Source organism: Pagrus pagrus (genome assembly GCF_965226575.1).
Source record: "Pagrus pagrus genome assembly, chromosome: 21".
In the NCBI taxonomy this organism is placed as follows: domain Eukaryota; kingdom Metazoa; phylum Chordata; class Actinopteri; order Spariformes; family Sparidae; genus Pagrus; species Pagrus pagrus.
The window spans coordinates 7,166,926-7,189,649 of NC_140208.1; the positions used below are offsets into that span (position 1 = coordinate 7,166,926).

The window sequence follows — 22,724 nt, forward strand, 5'->3', positions numbered from 1 at the left end:
ATACATTTGGCCCCAGGAGCATGTGGAATTCCTCAAGACAAAGGGGATACGTTTTGGTTATTAAAGCGGAAAAACGGTTGGATGATCACTTTAGTTTTTCAAAGGCTAACAGCTGGATCTGCATCTGCTTCGCTGTCTGGTTTAGTGGTTTAAAGCCTAGCTGTCGCCTGATCTTAGAGCTGATTGGTTTAGACGTTGACTCAAAAATATGACATTTTATAGAAACTTTTATTTTTTGCTGAATTGGAGAGATTTTTATCTCATTTGTCTGATTTTGATGGTTGGAGACTCAACAGCCCACATTCATATTTCAAACAGCACACAATAAATAATTGTACCTACCAAAACTTGGTAGTAATTAATGTGTGTGTATGTAAAATGGAGGTTGATCCATGAACAGAAGTCACAGATCACCAGACTGTGTACAAACTGATAAAAGAGTCTGATAACATTTAAATCAATAAAACTAAATAAATCAAATAAAACTGTCCGACTTGAACGCAGCTCTTTGGCTCCGCCCCCTGCAGCCGAGGCGCACTTCATCTCGAACGAGCCTTCTGTGAACCCAACTCTCACGAGACAGTGCGAGACCCAAGATGGCGGCCCCCTGCTACCAGACAGTCAACAACACAAACTTCTCTCCTCGGAGATAAAACCTTGTTGTTTCTTTCTATTTTTCTTCATCTGATGTTTCCCCCTTTCGCTCCCAGACTGGAGTACAATATCAAACGACCTGAACCACCTGGAACAACCGTTTTTTACAGAATCTGCATCATGAACAAGGACGATACAGTCGGCACGAAAACGGACGAAGGCAGCTCCACAACAAGCAACAACATACTCCGACAGAGTTCACCCTCCAGCTCAGGTAACCCACCACCCACATCTCCTACACCACCATGTTGTACAGAGGTGAGCGACACAGGCTGCCTCCAAACGTCCGGACTGTACGGTTCTTACAGACTCGCGGTCCTTACGGGCGCGTTCGCGGGCAGTCAGTGACTGCAGAGGGTCCAGACCCACATTTCAGCAGGCTTGTTCGAAAGGAACCGAACCTCGATTTTAAAGTGGACTAGGGAAGGTGGAGCAGCAGCTCACAGAGACAAAGTTTTGGTCAAGTCGGACAGTTTTCCAGCCTTCTTCTTCTTCTTCTTCTTCTTCTGCTTCTGCTTCTGCTTCTGCTTCTTCCTTCATCTAAAGCAGTTGGCAAACAGCTTTAAGGTGCATCATCGCCACCTTCTGGACTGGAGTGTGGGTCTCAACGGTTATTACATTACTACATTAAATTCTCCTCGCACTTACTGTGATTTCTAAGGACCTAAAAAGAGCCCTGAACCCCACATCACCTGAGCCCCTCTGCAATATTTCCCTAATAGCGTGCATTGTGTGATTGTGAGTTTAGCATTAAAACTCTGTATTTTCCGTCCATGCACCAAAAATACATGTTCCACTTTCTCCTGTCGTCCTCAATGTTCAGATCTGTCTGTAGGAGGCTTATTCATAATTTTTTATGTAACTTTCAGACCTGTGTGACCGAACATCATCCTTGATATAATGTCCTCCTCCTTTTGGTTTCTATTATTGATGCATGGGTCATGTGTTTTTGATCACCACACCCAACAAACCCGCTTAAATATGCTCTTATCAACAACCTGTACCCAGCACGACCCGCTAAAAACATAATGCACCACAGGGTTGCACAATAAATCGCAAAATAATAGATATCGCAATATGACTAATAGTTAAATACTAAAATCTTAGTATATTTGCTGTCACATTTATTCATTAGCTGTTTTTGTGTGTGTTTAATGTTCCCTCCAGATGTCCAGCAGCTGTTGATCAAAGAAGAGGGATCCCCTGAGTGGAGCCCCAGCCTGGACCAGAAGCACCCAGAGCACTTACACATAAAACAGGAACAGGAGGAACTCAGGATCAGTCAGGAGGGAGAGCAGCTTCATGGGCTGAGGGAGGATAATATCACCAGGTACCCCCTCACTGCTGTCACTGTGAAGAGTGAAGATGAGGAAGAGAAACCTCAAACTTCACAGCTTCATCAAAGCCTAACTGAGGACAACAGAGAGGCAGAGCCTCCAGCCAGCAGCTCAGCAACACAGATAAAAACAGAAACTGATGGAGAGGACTGTGGAGGATCTGAAGCTAGCCCTAGTCATCCACTACTAAATACTGATGAAAAGGCTTCAGACTGTTCTGAGACTGATGTCAGTTCTGGTGATTGGCAAGAACCTCCGTGGGATTCTGGACCTGAAACTGAAGACAGTGACAGTGACAGTGGTTGTGAGGAGACCAGGGCATCTGAGTCAGGAGTAAATGATGTGAAATATAAGGAAGGCTGTGTGAGTGATGTTGGATGTAATGCTGGGGAAAAAATCTGTAGCTGCCTCAGTTGTGGTCAAGGATTTCACTGCAAGGGGTCTCTTCAGGGACACACTATGTACCATTTAGGCAACAGGTCCCCCACTAGTTTGGTCAGTAACAATTGTTTTAGAGTGAAGGAAAGGGAAAATTCACAGATGAGAGTAAAGATGGGAGAAAAACCATTTGATTGTAGTGACTGTGGGACAAGATTTAGCCTTAAGAGAAATCTTGACAGACACATGAAAATCCACACAGGAGAGAAGCCATTCCGTTGTTCTGTTTGTGGTAATAGATTCAAGAGGCTGAAACATCTTGAATTACACATGAAAGTCCACACAGGGGACAAACCATTTGGTTGTGACGTTTGTGGTAAAAGATATATACAACAGGGAGATCTCAAGACACACATGAGAGTCCACACAGGAGAGAAACCTTTTTGTTGTGACGTTTGCGGTAAAAGATTTACACAACAAGGAAATCTAAAGACACACATGCGAGTCCACACAGGAGAAAAACCTTTTGGTTGTGATGTCTGTGGTAAAAGATTTACACAACAGGGAGATCTAAACACACACACGAGAGTCCACACAGGAGAGAAACCATTTGGCTGTGGTGATTGTGGGATGGGATTTAGCCTCAAGAGTAATCTTGAGAGACACATGCGAGCCCACACAGGAGAGAAACCATTTGGTTGTGATGTTTGTGGAAACAGATTTACTCGTCAGGGAAGTCTCAAGGCACACATGCGAGTCCACTCAGGAGACAAACCATTTGGTTGCGATACATGTGGGAAAAGATTTAACCGGTCCGCACGTCTTAAGGCACACAAGAGAGTCCACACAGGTGAAAAACCATTTGGTTGCGGTGTTTGCGGTAAGAGATTTAAACAGGCGGGAAGTTTAAAGTCACATGTGAAAGTTCACTCAGGATAGAAACTATACAGTGTGGGGGGTTGTCGTGAATAAAATCCGATCATGGTCTTCACACATCACCACCCTGGTAAAAAAAAAATGTCTGTTCACCCTGCTGCCATCTGACAAAAGATACAGTGTCTGCTGCCATACCAACAGACTATGAAGCAGCTTCTTTCCTCAGGCTGTGATACTCCTGAACTCTTCCTCAGCACTCCACCACAAAAATATATCTTTTTATAAGGCATAAAGGGGCATACATTTAGATTTCTAAAACCCTGGTGTTGTAAAATGACTATTAAGACAAACCTCTGAACATTTGGTAGTATGTTGAATATGACCCAATGAATGAAGTTATTTTGAGGCAGAAACAATCTTTCAGTCAAAATGTAGGAGCTGTGACATGGTAGGAACTCCAAAATGATGTTTTTATTAGTTTTCAGTTTTGCTGAATAGGAGAGATTTTGATTTTGTTTGATTAATTTAACAGAGTACATATTGTGCATCTGATGGTGATGTTTACAGAATGTAAACTGCGTGCTACATATCATTTATGAAAGTCTATTGTATAACATTTGACTGACATTATGATTAAAGTATTTAGCAGCACAAAAACTTCTGGTAATTGGTATGTGAGGATTCTGACAGTCTATATCTAACAGATCAATAATGAAGCTGTATTTCCTTTCTGTGTTTGGCCATATATACATATTATTTTTAAATTTTCCATGTAATTTGAGACATGTCTGCCCAGCTGATTTACATAAAACAGTAGGAGTGTGACAAGATATTGCGATAGGAAAACATGACGATATTTCTCGTTGGGGTGAAAAGCTGTCTTGTGACATCAATACAGATTACAGATTATGAATCATATACTTGTAGAATGTTAACTGAAGTACTTGAAACCTTGAGGCTACACACCCCACATATTGGTTTGCAATCCGCCATTAAACTAGAGAGGAGAACGGAAGACGTAAATTACATTACATTACAGTACATTACAGAGGCAGAGCAGCAGCCAGCATGACAGAGTCTGATATTGAACCAATGTAATAAAACGTCCTTGCGTCGACCTCCCACTTTTAAATCATTTGTGTCGCAGCATTTTGGATACTCGGTGTGAACAATAAAGGCAACAAAGTGACAGACAATATGTAAGCACTGTAAGAAACGCTGTAGACTGCGGCTAACATGAGCACTATGCAAAGACACCTGCAGAACCACAGCTCTCTAAAAAAAATCAACCACACCCGTAAATAAAACACTGAAAGGCCGGACAACGCTGACAAATGCCTGGGAAATTGCAAATGTTGTACTGCAGACTCGCCCTCTTTCCGAGTCCCACACAGGGGCAAACATAGCCAAAGTTTTACAAGCAGCTGTCTCTGACTGGGAGCTTAAAAGGCCAAACCATGGCATTACTATTGTGACTGACAGTGTGCGTAATAGCCTAGAATATCTCAGGCTGGGCAGTGTTGTTGTAGCCAGTTCTTAGCTCTGTATCATGCTTGAAGAAAAGTGTGGTGAGCCTCTGTTTGCACTTTAAGAATTGACAGAGTACTACTCTGATTATGGTTTGCACATAACAAATAAGACTAAGAAAAACTAGGGTTTTTTTTCTTTTTGTTATTTATACTGTTTTTATTTTTACCTTCAATTTGTGGAAAGGAGTTCAGTTCAAAGCTCACACATAGTTCATGCACAGTCATAAGGTCTGAAGAGATAAGAAGTCATACAGGAGAGAAGCCAGTCGGTTGAGTTTTACAGTGCTTACATATTGTTTGGGTCTTTTACTGCATAATAATTCATACTCAGTCAGAATGTAGAACTGAAGTGACATTAATTACAAGATGTTTTCATTTTGTGACTGTACATCAAATAAAAGACTATTTGTTCAGTAACATATTTCGTCATTTAACTTTTTCCGTGGACCTGGTTGCTTGTTTCTCTCGCGAATCTGGCAACACCGTGCCACTGCGAACGCAACTCTCACGAGACAGTGCGAGATCCAAAATGGCGGCTCCCGGCGTCTCGACTACAACCTAAACAAACTTCTGTCCTCGGACATAAAACCTTGTTGTTTCTTTCTATTTTTCTTCATCTGATGTTTTCTCCTTTTCACTCCAAAACCGGACTGCAACACCAAACGACCCGAACCACCTGGAACAATAGACCGACGAGTGTTTTCAGAGAGTCTGCATCATGAACACGGACAATACTGTCGGCGCGAAAACGGGCAAAGCCAGCTCCACTACAAGCAACAACATACTCCGACAGAGTTCACCCTCTAGCTCAGGTACACCGCCATCCACATCTCCTACACCACCATGTTGTACAGAGGTGAGCGACACAGGCTGCCTCCAAATGTCCGGACTGTACGGTTCTTACAGACTCGCGGACTTCGCGGACGCGTTCACGGGAAGTCTGCGAGTACTGACGGCTGTCCAAACCACCGAGGTGAAGTTAGTTTTGGGTTTTATATTGGACAGACATTCACTCCGGAGACACCCAGCAGCGGCGTCTCTTCCTCAGTTTCGCCCAGTGTTGGCAGCAGGAGGACGGTTAGCTCGCCAACCTCGCGCTGCTCTGGAGGCTGACTTAGGGACCATCAACAAATCACCGTATTGTTTGTTTGATTTACACAAAAATAATGTTTCTTCTAATGACTTGATGATATCAGTGAAAAAAAAGATAAAATACTAAACTGATTTCATGTAGCACACGTACTTCCATTGTTAATGTGTTATGTATTTATTCAGCATTTCTTTTCAATAGCTTCCATGTCATGTTAGCTTCCCCAGTTTTTTTGTTTGTTTTTTTAGCAATGGTGGTTGTTTACAATGAAGACAACAACTTCCATGATCCCACGCTACGTCGGTTTTTGTTTTGATTATGAATATTTGATTATATCATCAGACAGCACTTCTGTAAGTCATTTTAGAGTGCCATTAAAATGCAGTTGACTGAATTTGGAAGACTTGTTGAGCATAAAGGGGGCAAATTTTGACGGAAATTTGGGTAAAACAATGTAAAGACTACCTCACTGCTCACTAGCATCACTGAAATTACAAATATTCTTGTTTGCATTTACATTTAGGGCATTTAGCAGACGCTTCTGTCCAAAGCAACTTACAGTAATCCATACATACATTCATACACTGATGGTGGTGGCTGCCATGCAAGGTGCCAACCAGCACATCAGGAGCAGTTTGGGGTTCAGTATCTTGACCAGGGGAATCAAACCAGCGACCTTCCGATAGCAAGTCTGGCTCTACCCCCTGAGCCACAGCCACCCCTCTTGTCCTGGAATCTTCCATATCTGTGTAGAACTCCCATCTTCCACATTGTAGATCAGTTCTTAGTCATTTTCAGTTTTTTTTTTATTATAATCAATTTCCTTGAAAATGGCTGCCAACATTTTTTTTGTGTGTTTTAATGTTCCCTCCAGATGTCCAACAGCTGTTGGTGATCAAAGAAGAGGATTCCACTGAGTGGAGCTCCATCCTGGACCAGAAAGACCCAGAGCCCCTACACATAAAACAGGAAGAGGAGGAACTCTGGACCAGCCAGGAGGGAGAGCAGCTTCATGGGCTGAGGGAGGCTGATATCACCAGGTTCCCATTCACTGTTGTCACTGTGAAGAGTGAAGATGATGAAGAGAAACCTCAGATCTCACAGCTTCATCAAAGCCTAACTGAGGGCAACAGAGAGGTAGAGCCTCCAGCCAGCAGGTCAGCAACACAGATAAAAACAGAAACTAATGGAGAGGACTGTGGAGGATCTGAACCTGCCAGGAACCGAGATCCAGATAGTCATCCACCACTAAATACTGATGAAAAGGCTTCGGACTGTTCTGAGACTGACGTCAGTTCTGGTGATTGGCAAGAACCTTTGTTAGATTCTGGACCTGAAACTGAAGACAGTGACATTGGTTGTGAGGAGACATGGGCATCTGAGTCAGAAGTAAATGATGTGAAAAATAAGGAAGGCCCTGTGAGTGATGTTGGATGTAATGCTGGGAAAAAAACCCTGAGCTGCTCTGATTGTGGTCAAGGATTTCCCTGCAAGGGGTCTCTTCAGAAACACATGAGCTGTCATATAGGAAAAAGGTCCTCAAGCCATCTGGTGAAAAAGAAACATTGTAGAGTGAAGGAAAAGGAAGATTCACAGTTAAGAGTAAAGATGGGAGAAAAAACATTTGATTGTAGTGATTGTGGGACAAGATTTAGCCTTAAGAGAAATCTTGAAAGACACATGCAAGTCCACTCAGGAGAGAAGCCATTTGCTTGTGACGTTTGTGGTAAAAGATGTATACGACAAGGAGCTCTCAAGACACACATGAGAGTCCACACAGGAGAGAAACCCTTTGGTTGTGATGTTTGTGGTAAAAGATTTACACAACAAGGAAATCTAAAGACACACATGAGAGTCCACACAGGAGAGAAACCTGTTGGTTGTGATGTTTGTGGTAAAAGATTTACACAACAGGGATACCTAAACACACACATGAAAGTCCACACAGGAGAGAAACCATTTGTCTGCGATTATTGTGGGACAAGATTTAGCCTTAAGAGTAATTTTGAGAGACACGTTCGCGTTCACACAGGAGAGAAACCATTTGGTTGTGATGTTTGTGGTAAAAGATTTACTCATCATGGAAGTCTCAAGGCACACATGCGAGGCCACACAGGCGAAAAACCATATGGTTGTGAAACTTGTGGTAGAAGATTTACGCATCAGGCAAGTCTAAAGGTACACTTGACGGTCCACATAGGGGGGAAGTCATTTGGTTGTGGTGTTTGCAGTAAGAGATTTAAACAACAGGGAAGTCTGAAGTCACATATGAAAGTTCACTCAGAATAGAAACCTTTCAGTGTAAAATGACTATGAAGATGAACTTTTTAACTTTTGGTAGTATGTCCAAAATGACCCTCATTAATGAATTCAACTCATTTTTAGGCAGAAACTGCAGAAAATGAGACAGGAGGAAGGCTCATACTTTAGACTTGCAAAGACATCTATCAATTAAGCACGGATCCACTGATCACTGGCGTTCAGTTGATTGATGCTTGATAGATGTCTTTGCGAACATGCAGTTTGAGCCTTCCCCTGTCTCCTTTTACATGTGCTAATCTGTTAAATCAGGTGCTGTACTTGTGAATTTCAAAAACTTGCCAATCAAATGTCAGTTTGCTGCAGGTTTCCATGTTAAACCAGAAAGAAGGGAAGTTGAGAATATCGACTCGGATATATCAACATCTGACATGAAATGGATCGCAGCATTAGAGCCAAGTGACACAGTTGCTCTCCACCAACTGCAAGACCAGGGGCATGATGGGAAACAGCTGGATGTCGCCTGATCAACGAGCTGACTGGTTTAGATCTCAATATAAGTTTTCGATTTTGCTGGATTGCGAGGTTCTGATTTTGTTTGTCTGATTTTGAATGTCTTTTTAGTGAACAGAATACATATTGTGTTTATTTTAATAAATCAATCAGATCTAACAGGATGTGAGTGTTTCTGTGACTTCCTGTTCAGACTGAAGGCTGCTAAAGTACTGTCCATTTGTCTCTGTCCACTGCTGCTGCCGCCTGCTCTCATCCACTTTCCAGGCGAGGTGCAGTTCATCTCAAACGAGGCCACTGCACTGGCTGCCAAGTCCATGTATCATAAGAAACTTTGGGCTTGTTTTTCTGTGAAGTAATTTCAAAATATCGGGAGTCACGGGTTGTAGTTTTTTGGACATGTTCCTCGAGTATTTGATTAATTTCTGTGAAAAAGAACATGTAAAATCACAAGTTCCAGTATTTTTGAAATTGTTTCTCTTGAAATGCAAAAGTCACAACGCATCAATAAAGTTGAGTAATTAATAAGGTGATAGAATCAAACATGCATATTAGATGATGAGATGTATACACTGATCATCTTTAAAAAGAAAAATCGATTGTATGTAAGCTAATGCATGATGTGGGACCTGGAAGTTATTGTAAACAAACCTTATGATTCCGTCTATTATCAGGTCTATTTGGTCAATTTATTATATGCGACTTCATTATAATTAATTAATGTATTCATTCCTCATTTGTAGCTGGCTAGGTGTTTGATTTCCTCAGTTAAGAAGAAAAATAATAAATCAGAAAGTCTAAATCCATACATATACTGTATATAGAGTACAAACTGATCAAGTGGTCTCTCCCTCTCACACGTTACGGTCGCCGGTTTTTGGATTTGTTTTTTTGAGCCATGTTGCTTCAAATTAAATCAGATTTTATGTGCAATAATTTTTTTATCAGTATTTTAATTGCTTGTTCCTATCTTTTACTCTTTTAACTATTTATTTCATTGCAATTGGTGTGTATTAGTCTCTAAACGTGTTTTTATACCATGTTCTTTTTTCAGTCACTTCTAAAGTACTTTGATGGATTTTGATTTGTTTGAAAGGTATTCTGTTAACAGAACACATGCTGTGTGGCCGATGTGGAGACTAAACAGCCCACAATAAATCATTGTTAACATTGGACTAATTTAAATCGGCCTGTGAAACATTTAACAACACAAAAACTTTCTAAGTGGGATGTGAGGTTTCAGATAAGAAGCCCCGACAGTATAAATATGTGACAGATCAACAATGAAAACTATGTCTTGTATTTTTTCCCTTTGTGTTTGACTTTTAATGTATTCCATTAATTAATGTAGTCTGAGAGGGACAGGTCTGCTCAGATGATTTATAAACAGCAGCAAACTGATATGAAGCTGATTTAAGAGAGAATTTATGTAAAATGGAGGTTCATCCATGAACAGAAGTCACAGATCACCAGACTTTGTACAAACTGATAAATGTGTCTGATAACATTTAAATCAATGGGACTCAGATCTAACAGGATGTGAGTGTTTGTCACTTCCTGTACAGACTGCTGGAAAACTATCCGACTTGAACGCAGCTCATTGGCTCCGCCCCCTGCAGCCCCGAGGCGCACTTCATCTCGAACGAGCCTTCTGTGAACCCAACTCTCACGAGATAGTGCGAGAACCAAGATGGCGCCCCCCTTATACCAGACTGTCAACAACACAAACTTCTCTCCTCGGAGATAAAACCTTGTTGTTTCTTTCTATTTTTCTTCATCTGATGTTTCCCCTTTTCACTCCAAAACCGGACTACAACACCAAACGACCTGAACCACCTGGAACAATAGACCGACGAGTGTTTTCAGAGTATGCATCATGAACAAGGACGATGCAGCCGACGCGAAAACGACCAAAGCCAGCTCCACTTCAAGCAACAAACGACTCCGAGAGAGTTCACGCTCCAGCTCAGGTACACCGCCATCCACATCTCCTACACCACCATGTTGTACAGAGGTAAGCGACGCAGGCTGCCTCCAAATGTCCGGACTTTACGGTTCTTACAGACTCGCGGACTTTCACCCAGTGTTGGCAGCAGGAGGACGGTTAGCTCGCCTCCCAGAACCTCGCGCTGCGCTGGAGGCTGACTTAGGGACCATCAATAAATTACCCTGTTGTTTGTTTGATTTACACAAAAATAATGTTTCTTCATGCTGACTTGATGATACTAGTGAAAATTATGATAAAAAAGAACAATCAAATTTTGAAGGAGATTTGGGTAAAACAATGTAAAAACTACCTCACTGCTCACTAACAGTACTAAAATTACACTTATTCTTCTCCTGGATCCTTCCATGTCTGTGTAGAACTCCATCTTCCACATTATAGATCAGTTCATTGTCATGTTCAGTTTTTTTTATATATAATTCATGCCCTTGAAAATGGATGCTAACATTGTTTTTGTGTGTGTTTTAATGTTCCCTCCAGATGTCCAGGAGCTGTTGGTGATTAAAGAAGAGGTTTCCCCTGAGTGGAGCGCCAGCCTGGACCAGAAGGACCCAGAGCCCCTACACATAAAGGAGGAACAGGAGGAACTCTGGACCAGTCAGGAGGGAAAGCCGCTTCATGGGCTGAGGGAGGCTGATATCACCAGGTTCTCATTCCTTGATGCAGCTGTGAAGAGTGAAGATGATGAAGAGAAACCTCAAATCTCACAGCTTCATCAAAGCCTAACTGATGACAACAGACAGTCAGAGCCCCCAGCTTGCAGCTCAGCAACACAGATAAAAACAGAAACTGATGAAGAGGACTGTGGAGGATCTGAACCTGCCAGGAACCGAGATCCAGATAGTCATCCACCACTAAATACTGACGAAAAGGCTTCAGACTGTTCTGAGACTGATGTCAGTTCTGGTGATTGGCAAGAACCTTTGTCAGATTCTGGATCTGAAACTGAAGACAGTGACAGTGGTTGTGAGGAGACCAGGGAACCTGAGTCAGAAGTAAATGATCTGAAATATAAGGAAGACTGTGTGAGTGATGTTGGATGTAATGCTGGGAAAAAACAAGTCCACTCAGGAGAGAAGCCATTTGGTTGTGATGTTTGCGGTAAAAGATACATACAACAGGGAGATCTAAAGACACACATGAGAGTCCACACAGGAGAGAAACCTTTTGGTTGTGATGTTTGTGGTAAAAGATTCACTCAACAAGGAAATCTAAAGACACACATGAGAGTCCACACAGGAGAGAAACCCTTTGGTTGTGATGTTTGTGGTAAAAGATTTACACAACAGGGAGATCTAAACACACACACGAGAGTCCACACAGGAGAGAAACCATTTGGTTGCGATGATTGTGGGACAAGATTTAGCCTTAAGAGTAATTTTGAGAGACACATGCGAGTTCACACAGGAGAGAAACCATTTGGTTGTGATGTTTGTGGTAAAAGATTTACTCATCAGGGAAGTCATAAGTCACACATGCGAGTCCACTCAGGAGACAAACCATTTGGTTGTGATATATGTGGGAAAAGATTTAATCGGACAGCACATCTTAAGATACACAGTAGAGTCCACACAGGTGAAAAACCATTTGGTTGTGAAACTTGTGGTAAAAAATTTACGCATCAGGGAAGTCTGAGGGCACATGTGATGGTCCACACAGGGGGGAAACCATTTGGTTGTGGTGTTTGCGGTAAGAGATTTAAACAACAGGGAAGTCTGAGGTTACATATGAAAGCTCACTCAGGATAGAGACTGTACAGTGCACATCACCGCCCTGGTAAAAAAAAAAAAGAAAAGCACAGAAAAAGCTCTACTTTTTCTGGATTCTTCAGAAGGCTAAATTCCTGATTTCCAAATTCTTGTCAGCTTATACACAGTCGCAATAGAAAGCATCTTGACTAGAGACATCACAAACTGGCATTAGTCCTGCATGGCCTCTGCACTCTTGTGCACTCGCAGCTAGAATTTATCATCATTCTCTCCATACATAATATCCAGTAAACAGTACACATACAGTATATTCCGTTTCATCAGTACCAGGGTTTACACAACAAGAAAAAGAGAATACCAAAAACTTTTCACTTCTTTGTTAGCTCATGTCCAGAACGGATGGAGCAAACTACAGAAAGAAACCACAAGAGAACCTGCTTCAGTCATACAGACCTCCAGGTTTCCTCCTGCAGTCAAAATCGGCATTGGCCCTCGGTCTGCCAGTTTAACAGGTCTGCTGTACACCCATGACTGCAGTGCCAGATATCCAGAGAACTCGGATCATTAAAAGTATGCTGAATTTGTTATTTATGTTTGTAATGTACCCCTGAATTATATTTATTTATGTTTGTAATGTACCCCTGAATGAACAGACACCTATCAATAGATTACTTTGATATTGAAGAAGACTTAAAAACGTGATGATTGTCAGGCAACTTCTGCACTTATGAGAAGCTTCTTTTTTATTTTCATGTGGAGTTATGGATGCTATTTGAGATAATGCATTTCATGTCTGTGTGTTTAGATTGAACTGAGTTATGATAATTGAGTGCTTATATGTTTTTTTTTTTGTTTTTTTTTAAAAAGCCTCAGTTGACTCCATAAGCTGTGTGTCCATTATTGCTGCCTGGAACTGTGTTGGTGAATCGGCGAACTCAGCAGGTCAAACTACAATAAATAACTTCCTGTTTATTCCAGTAAATCAAGATATTCACGTCACACTATTTGTATGGGGGACTTGTAATTCTGCAATATATTTACTTTTATTCAAGTATGACTTCTAAGTACAACACTGCTTATAAATGCTAAAACGTGAACATTTACACCAACCTTTAAGCATATGATTCAAACCTGTTCTAGCCTATCATGAATTTGTTTTTGAAATTTGAAATTTTCTCGTAATAATATGACATTACATGAAATAATACCCCACCCTGACAGATAATTCTAATGTACATTACAAAAATTATACATGGAGTGCAAATGCATCTTGAAATCTGGACACAATAGTTTTTTTTTCTTTTTATTGTTTATTTACAGATTAGAAAGAGTCTCATATGTCTCCCCAGAGCCAGTATAGAGAAGTATTTGATTATGAATACATAAAGCACAGAAATACATAATGATATTACTAAATACATATACAAGAACATGATCTATGTTTTCAGAATAGAATAGATGTGTTTCAGGATTGTTAAAGGGACTCTGGAACAACTATTACACATCAAAGTCATTTTTTTTTCATATTATAAATTACCCCAGTGCATCACCTGGTATCTAAACTTGTAGACTACAACTTTGTAACTTGTTTTACAAACTGGGCGACTTGATGTATACTGTACTAGGGGAAAACATAAAGTCATGATAGCTTATGCTGAGAGGTCATATTATGCTTTTTGGGTTTTTGCCTTTCCTTTGTTGGTTATGTAGCATTTTTGTGCAGGTAAAAGGTCTGGTAAGTGAAAAAGCCCACACCAAAGGTGTCCCACAGAAAACACAGCTCCTGCACTGCCTGGATCGCCTGGTTTGGAGGCGAGCCTTTACTTCTGTAACTTATGTGCATCATTATGTAACAGACGTTATATAAATATATATTTTTATATATTTATTATAAAATATATACACTCCAGTCAGTCAGCAGACATACAGTTGCTACTGCTGTAGCGGTGTTATTTTAGATCACACTACCTTGCTCGGCATGACCTGCTCTTCTCTGCCTCTGATTGGCTATATCTGCCTGTTAAGTAATGTGCATGTGCAGCTCTCACCAAAGATTAAACAGAGGCGAGATGTCTCACTCTGTAGCTAAAACAGAACATTCAAGACAGTGTGAAAAGGGATACTGCAGCAAAGCACCATATGAGAAAAATAACATGCTTTTTGATAATTTTAGTATGTAAACCTATTCTACTAGGACCCCCAAATAAAAGTATGAACCTGATAATTAGCATAATATGACCTCTTTAACTTGAAATGTTAAATATGTTAGGATGCTTTTTGGTGGATTATAAAGATTATCCATATGACACAGATATATTTAAGTAGGTCAACATGCAATTTTGTTTACACCTGTGTATTGGCGGATTCCTTGTACAAAAGGATTATGATTATTACATTGCAAAGACATCAGTCTACAATTTGTGTGAAACATGCAAATTACGAGGGACTGTGTACTTAAACTGGTTGGAGTGAGCGTAACGTGTGGTTAGTGATGTAAGTTCAGACACCCAAAGGTTGGGGCAGAGACTTAACAGCGTGACTCGTCAGTCATCAGAAGACATTTTGTTTTATATTCCCCTGTGGGTTCAGAGTACAACCAACACCTTCTGATACATACCTTGTTTATCTTGATGTGTCATTTTTTAGCACTATTCTTCATTCCAACAGACAGCCATATAGACTAAAAACACACTGGCAGCTACGATATAGATAATCAAGAAAACTTTGTTGATTCTTTTACACACTCTCCTCCAGTAGCCAGCAGGCTTCACTTCTTCCTTCTTGCTGTTGAGGAGCAGAGACGGCGGTTTCACCACCTCCTTCAGCTCGTCTGACAGCTTTTCCGGGTCACTGGACTCCTCCATCAGCTGGCTGCTGCTTCCCTGAAAAAAGTGATTTAATAGCTGTGGTTTAAATAACATGATTATGCTGCTATTAAACTGCTCAAATCGTATTTATTAACTTTCCATATAATTCAGCTTTTCTTCGATGCCTTTTTAGGTAGTGTGATCAATGAGCCATGGAGATGGATTGGGCGTTTTCTTTCTGATTATGAGAGGACCAATATGGTCAAGGATAGCTCCCATTCACTGGTCACAACCTTGCATTTTATGATGGTTTTGCTTTGAAACTGCAGGAAGAAATTGCTGTTTTACGTTGTTTTAAGGCCTATCCACTCCACATGCTTTTTTCAAAATTTAATTCTACCAGAAATCTGGATAAGCCACAATATTTCAGCAGGAGAAGGTAGTCAATTTGGGTAAAATATTAAAAAGTAAAACTTAATCCTCACCTCGTGGGGCAATGGCAGCACTTCAGGTGGTGTTTTACCGGCAGAGACATCACAGACACAGGCAGAGTGAATCCATTTATTAACGCCTGAAATGATGAATTAGACACAAAACATGGTTAGTGTATATTTAAAATAACACAGTTACCTCTTAGAGCTTTAGAGCACCGCTGGGAGAAGGAGGTTTTCAGACCCGGGGCAGTGGAGGATAACACTGATGAGAAGCGCCTTTGGACATACATGTAACATTAAAACTTCTTATTCTCCTTCTGCACATTCTGTTGATATATTTAGTTTATTTTTGAATGTTTTAAACTACTTATGAGATCATTGATATTATTCAAACCTCCATAATAGTTGTTGTAAAACTCACCCCTGAAACAGTCATCAAGGCTGAGTTTGCCTCGTTTGTCCCCACAGTCCTCACTCAGGCTTTGGTCTCCGTTTGGCTCATTTTCTTTCGAGTCTTTCTCCAACAGATACATCACCAAAATCGTCTCCATGAGGCTGAACATCATCAAACCAAAAATCCCAATAATGTAGGTCGCTAAAAGGTGAGGACATCATCAGTAATGTGGACAAATAACTGCACATTGATTCAGCATGTGCTGTTCCTGCTCATATGAAGTGCAGTGACTCTGAGCTTCTTTACCTATAAGTGGAATCCTGTCTGAAGAAGAAGGCAGGATTTCATTCAGAATAAGCTGCATCACAGTGACAGCAAGCAGCACAGTGACCTTGAAGCCAAGCTTCTCACCCCCGCTGTCTGAGATCAGGAAGGAGACCAAGTCCAGGCCCAAGAAGAACAGGATGGGCAGCATGAAGTTGACGACATAGAGGATAGAGCGCCTCTTCATGTTGATCTGTGAAAAGATACTGAAGGGTCAGGTGGTTGATTCAAATAAAGGCTGAACTGAAGCAAAGGCAGGTATTACAGGTATATGGTCGTACACATGTTGCAACAACATGGTAATCCCCCACGTCGACACTGGTGCAAGAAAAACTCAAATCACTCGTTAGGTAAATGTAGCTATGAAAGAAGAAGGCTGAAAATTAGGAAAGACGCAAATATTTCTTGAGGTTTTAAAGACGTCACGCTCTATTTTCTATGCAGCTCTCGAATTGTTTTGTTTTTTTCCTGATCTTGAAATGTGCTTTGATTATCTGTGTAGTCATTTTGTCCACAGTGCACATGGTGGACTGGTGGCCGGAGTTGCTGCTGGAGGTGGTGTAGCACCAACATGATATAGTTTAGCACACAGCACTGGTTCAGCAACCAAACTCCTGGAAAGGGACTGAATCCTTCTCTAGAAAAGATTTCTGGGGTTAGGGCACAGAGGTGGAATGGAAAAACTTCACTTTCCATTCCACCTCTGTGTGTCTGTATCCATAAATACTTACAGTGCAAACCAACATGCTCTGGGTGAGTCCAAAATTGTCAAAAGTTTTGTTGGTGATGTCCATGTCGATGAACAGCCACTCAGACTGCGTCCGCATCTTCCTGTGAGACCAATTAGTGTTGTGTGTAGAGTCAGCCAACTGAACCAAGTGCATTTCCTTTTCTGAAGTGGGAGATAAAAAATAAAAACTGTGAGTCTAGCTGAACACATATATACATTTTTTCTTTGCTAACCTGCAAGGAAACCTCAAAGTCATTTAAGACAAAAGAAAACATGAACAACTGATAGGAATTTATAAAAACTTTTAAATACATCAGCTACAAGACTCACTAGTGTATCTGCTAGACTTGAAGGAGAGGGTGCAGCTCTGACTGTCAAAGGGGAATTTGTAAACGTTCATCGTGCAGGTGCTGATCACCATCATGTCGTTCCTAAGCCAGACGGTACCGTTGCTGTAAACACCGAGAAATGGACTCTCAGTGGCCTTGTCCCTCTCTGTCCTGCATTAGAAAAAAAACATGTGTCCTTTAAACTGAATTTTACAAAGTGTATAACTTAATATATTATAGAACATAACTTCATGTAAAATACACTGAAATATAAAATAAACTACGATGCATCCGATGTAACTGCAATATCAATATTTAAATGCTAAATGCTCATAGCCTAATTTCTACAATTGTCTCTTTTAAATATAGAAAACACTATCCATAGATGTGTATGATAACATCACACATCAAATTTGTTCAGAGACCTTGAACAATTTGTCGGCAGAACAAGGTTTTGAGATGATGGAGCCATTTGTGTGGCATTACTTTTATCTTGACTGCCATTGAAAAGTCATTGCACAATGAAAATACAATACATATAGGCAATGAATATTATTTTAAATAAAACATGTCTAAACCCTGTTGCTAAACTGTTTGGCATACTGAATAATGCTATAATTTTGTGTCATTTCTTTACAGTAACACAAATACTGATAACCAGTTACTGTTGTGAGTGTATATGGATTTTATGAGCATGAGAGCATGCACACACATTCAAACTTACATCTCTTCAATAGCTAGATCTGGGTTCCATAATTTTTTGGTAGGGAGAATCATATCGTCAATATCACAGAAATCCTCAGGATTCCAAGACATGTACTCATCAACCCATTTCTACAGAGGAAAACAAGGAGAAAATGTAATTTTAACAAAATAAATTTGACTTTCCCAACAGAGTGAGAAGTGGGAATTCATTCAGTCAAAAAATGTTTTCTTCCTCAGAGAGAACTCACCACGTCAATCCAAATGTAAGAAACAAATTTCTGTTCCTTCTCATTCTATGAGCAAAGAAATGTGTTACTTGTTACTACAAGTTTGCAAACATCAGAGTTTATATGACACAGCTTTAAACAGGCAGTAGGCTAAACAACATATGTCGAATTCACAAACAACTACCAAGGCTGCACAAAATATATTGTTGTTTTATTAACCAACAAAGTTTAGACATTCTTAAAGGCATAACACTTTACAATAATGTACAAAAAAACATGACTAGTTACTGAGGAACAAGTAAGGAACAAGTAAGGAACAAATCAGGAACGACTTGATAGTTTATGAATTGTTAATAAGTAACTAATGATTAAGTAATTAATTAGTAAATAATGTGTCTGCAATGAGTTGTCACTAGTTCTTGTCCACTCAGTGGCTGGATGATAGTTAATCAAGAACAGCTCATGAACAAAGTGGTCAGTATGTCAGTAAGTTATGATTAGTTCATAAGTAACTCAGTAACTCATCCTTATCTACTATATATTCCTCAAATCACATATTCAGAAATTACCCATTAAGCATTCATTTACTATCAAGTCATTCTTTATAATATCCAGTCAATAGTGCACATACAGTATATTTTGTTTCTTCAGCACCACAACAAGGTTTACACATCAAGAAGAAAGTGAACACCAAAAACTATTCATTTCTTTGTTGGCCCATGTCCTGACTTTCCAGAACATACAATGTGATTTTTTTCACAAACAGGCAAATGGAAATAAATATAATTATAAGCAACAACTTACCACATCTAGAATGGCATAGATTAGTACATCCAGGATGATCTCAATGGGTTTTGTGTGGTTTTTAACAGGCCGGGTCATGGTGTTCTCCCCCTTACCTTTAGGGTTCAAATACCTATAAAGATCCCGATAGCTGCAGCTACTGTTGGATGATTCTCCATCTACAGAGAAAACATCAAGACACATTATCTATGGGACAGGTTACTTTAAAACAAAAAGAAATTCGGAAATGTGATGCTGATTACCGTGCTCTTAATTTTGCCTTTAACTTTAACTTTACATTGGTTTATGAGCAAATACCTCCAAAACTTTGTGACAGTCCCATTACCCTCAGCTGGACTTTCTGTTTAGTGCTAAATAGCAAATGTTAGCATGCTGACATGCAAAACTGAGATGGTTAACATGGAAAGTATTACACCTGCTTAGCACAGATATGTTATGAGATTTGTCTGAAGTATACAGAAAAGCTGTTCTACCAGTTGTTTTTTTAGTATCATTATCTCAAGATCATAAATGGATGATTCTGTTGTCATGAGAAAACAAAAGGGCATTTCCTCTTATTTCTTGTTATGTTAATTAAGTAATAGGCCTATAACACTAGAGGATGTGCTTTAAGGTCATTTGAGGCACAACAGTGATACAGCCAGGACCGGTTTGAGAGCAATTCTACAAATATTACCAACAAAACAAAAGATATTATCAAAATGTGTTCATTTTGCGAGGCAACTAGCTCTCAAAATATAAAAGCTTTTGCTCGTGTTATCTACGTTTCCATGGAAATACAAGGGTCAGACTAGTAACTGGAAAAGTTTACTGCACAAGTAGTCCGACCCTTCGAAAACAACCTTGCAAACAATTCTGTTTGTGTCTCGTTAGCCTTTAAAATGCCATAATTTGACACTGATCTCATGTTTGGAATGTAAACGCTAGGCTTTTATGAACAGATGGCAAGTACACAGTTATTAGGCAAAGATGCATTAAACTAAAATCCCTGTCAGTGGGAAAATAACCCGCATGTGTCCCTGCTGATTAGTTGTGCAAGGATCGTCCATTAGACCAGAATGGATCTTAAATTAAACATCATTTTAAGATGACGAAAGCTGCAAAAGATGGATAACATTACACAAGTGAGCGATGAAAACAAAACACTCAGTTCAACCCCATCAGATGTTTTTGTTTATCTGAGTCAACAGTGATTCTTATTGAATTGAATGAAGTGTCTCCTTTGCCTTTTTTTGAACCTATGGCATTTAATTCAAAAAGGGGTTCAAATAAATTATAAATGAAAAGAGTTTACCCAAATACAAAAGTACATTTGAAAGTAGAAACTTTTGGAGTTTTACTCAATTGCACCCCCAAGATTATGATGTGGGGATGTGACACACCTGAAAATGTCCAATTACAATACAGTACATTACAAACTATATTTCTTTAACCGTATAATGTCCGTATTCCTGCGCACAGGCAGAATGTAGTGCCAAAGGAAAAGGCTGTTTGATAGCAACAAACAAACAAAAGAAAGCTCCAATAATGTTCAAAACATAGCATACACTTAAACGTAGCACATATCACAATAGCAGAATAACACCAAACACAAGGCCAAAGCAACTCATGTGTGGTTAAAAACAGAAAGGTGACACAATGGCCAAGTCAGTACAAATCAGTGTGGCACTGTTTGGATCATCCAACCAAGTTGAACAACAAGACGTGCCCATGTATAATGAAAATGTTCTTATGTGTTTGCAAAAAAAATGCTGAATGGGAAACTAATGTATCATTTGTAATCCAAACATAACTTATAATACTAATAATACTCTTTAAGTGTTAATAATAGCATAATAAACATGTTTACTAATGAGAAATTTAACAGTTTATAAAATGCTTAAGAACATTAATGAAAGCCTCATGAATTTCTTAGAATTGTTTTTATATTAGCATGAAAAACACAGTTAAAGTTTACCATACGGTGAGGATGAGAGAAACCTTACCTGTGAGGAGGAGCAGAAAGAGGAAGCCAGCAAGCATCATGACTGCAGACCAGTGAGAATCCAAAGTCTGTCAGAGTACAGCTATTGTGCATCCCAGTCAACTCAGTGCTGTCCGTAAATATTAGCTCAAACTGGAAGAGGGCTGGACAAAGAGAATGATCATCCCCCTTTTTGATACTTTGTCCTTGATCTCAGTAGTCTCAGACAATGTTTCTCAATACTTGAACCACAGGATGTACTTCTGCGGTTTTAATGGAGTCTGTAGAAAGATTTTAGAGTCATTTCTGGTTGAGGCCCAAACTGTAATGAGGGCTATTGATTCCATCAATGGTCTTGACACACAGAAACGATTCACAGGAATGCATTTAATGCAGTGTCATTAAACCTCATTGTATGACTAGTGCTTAACTGTTTACTGTTCATCCCTAAAATTCCCAAATATTATATTAAAGCATGAGAGGAAAACACTTTATATTAATAGATTGTGTTACTTTTTGATACCAATTTTATGAAATCTGTCTTCACAAAAGATTACGTTACACATTATGGTAAAAAATCTTTGGTTTAATTTTTCAGCTCCTTGATATTTTTACAGACTCAAGGCAGTTTCATATCACAAAAAACACACTGATGAAAAGGCTTCAGACTGTTCTGAGACCGCTGTCAGTTCTGGTGATTGGCAAGAACCTTTGTCAGATTCTGGACCTGAAACTGAAGACAGTGACAGTGGTTGTGAGGAGACCAGGGCACCTGAGTCAGGAGTGAATGATCTGAAATATAAGGAAGGCCCTGATGTTGGATGTAATGTTGGGGGAAAAAACCCTGAGCTGCTCTGATTGTGGTCAAGGATTTCACTACAAAGGGTCTCTTCAGAAACACATGAGATGTCATATAGGAAAAAGGTCCTCAAGCCATTTGGTGAATCAGAAATGTTGTAAAGTGAAGGAAAAGGAAGATTCACAGCTAAGAGTAAAGATAAATATCCAGTAAACAGTACACATACAGTATATTCTGTTTCTTCAGTACCAGGGTTTACACAACAAGAAAAAGAGAATATCAAAAACTTTCCACTTCTTTGTTATGTCCACATTGGATTGAGCAAACTACAGAAAGAAACCACAAGAGAACCTGCTGCAGTCATACTTACCAACCCTCCCGTTTTCTCAGGAGACTCCTGTTTTTCATTGCCCTTTCCAGGCATTTGGCCCACGGGCTGCCAGTTTAATAGGTCTGCTGTACACCCATGACTGCAGTGCCAGACATCCAGAGAACTTGGATCATTAAAAATATGCTGAATTTGCTATTTATGTTTCTAATGTACCCCTGAATGAACAGACACCTATCAATAGATTACTTTGATATTGAAGAAAACTTACAAACGTGATCATTATCAGGCAACTTCTGCACTTATGAGAAGCTTCTTTTTTATTTTTATGTGGAGTTATGGATGTTATTTGAGATAATACATATCATTTCTGTGTGTTTAGATTTAACTGCATTATGATAGTTGACTGATTCAAACCTGTTCTAGCCTATTATGGATTTGTTTCTGAAATTTGAAATTTTCTCCTAATAATATGACATGACATGAAATAATACTCCACCCTAACTTCTAATATACATTATAATAATTAT

The 22,724-nt window shown here is 39.7% G+C and overlaps 3 protein-coding genes across 3 annotated transcripts; all 3 read left to right on the top strand.

Annotated features, from left to right (window-relative positions):
- The first annotated feature begins 590 nt into the window (after nucleotides 1–590).
- LOC311250407 (uncharacterized protein) lies at nucleotides 591–5,169 on the top strand. The gene is made up of 2 exons (XM_084342076.1): nucleotides 591–868; nucleotides 1,822–5,169. Exons 1-2 carry the CDS (start codon nucleotides 688–690, stop codon nucleotides 3,306–3,308), a joined length of 1,668 nt encoding a protein of 555 aa, XP_084198202.1. The 5' UTR covers nucleotides 591–687; the 3' UTR covers nucleotides 3,309–5,169.
- Nucleotides 5,170–5,306: 137 nt separating this feature from the next.
- On the top strand, nucleotides 5,307–9,316 carry LOC311250231 (uncharacterized protein). The gene is made up of 2 exons (XM_084341811.1): nucleotides 5,307–5,586; nucleotides 6,739–9,316. The coding sequence occupies exons 1-2, from the start codon at nucleotides 5,493–5,495 to the stop codon at nucleotides 8,151–8,153; spliced, it is 1,509 nt and encodes a 502-aa protein (XP_084197937.1). The 5' UTR covers nucleotides 5,307–5,492; the 3' UTR covers nucleotides 8,154–9,316.
- Nucleotides 9,317–10,192: 876 nt separating this feature from the next.
- On the top strand, nucleotides 10,193–13,340 carry LOC311250639 (uncharacterized protein). The gene is made up of 2 exons (XM_084342496.1): nucleotides 10,193–10,606; nucleotides 11,122–13,340. Exons 1-2 carry the CDS (start codon nucleotides 10,513–10,515, stop codon nucleotides 12,387–12,389), a joined length of 1,362 nt encoding a protein of 453 aa, XP_084198622.1. The 5' UTR covers nucleotides 10,193–10,512; the 3' UTR covers nucleotides 12,390–13,340.
- Nucleotides 13,341–22,724: the final 9,384 nt, after the last annotated feature.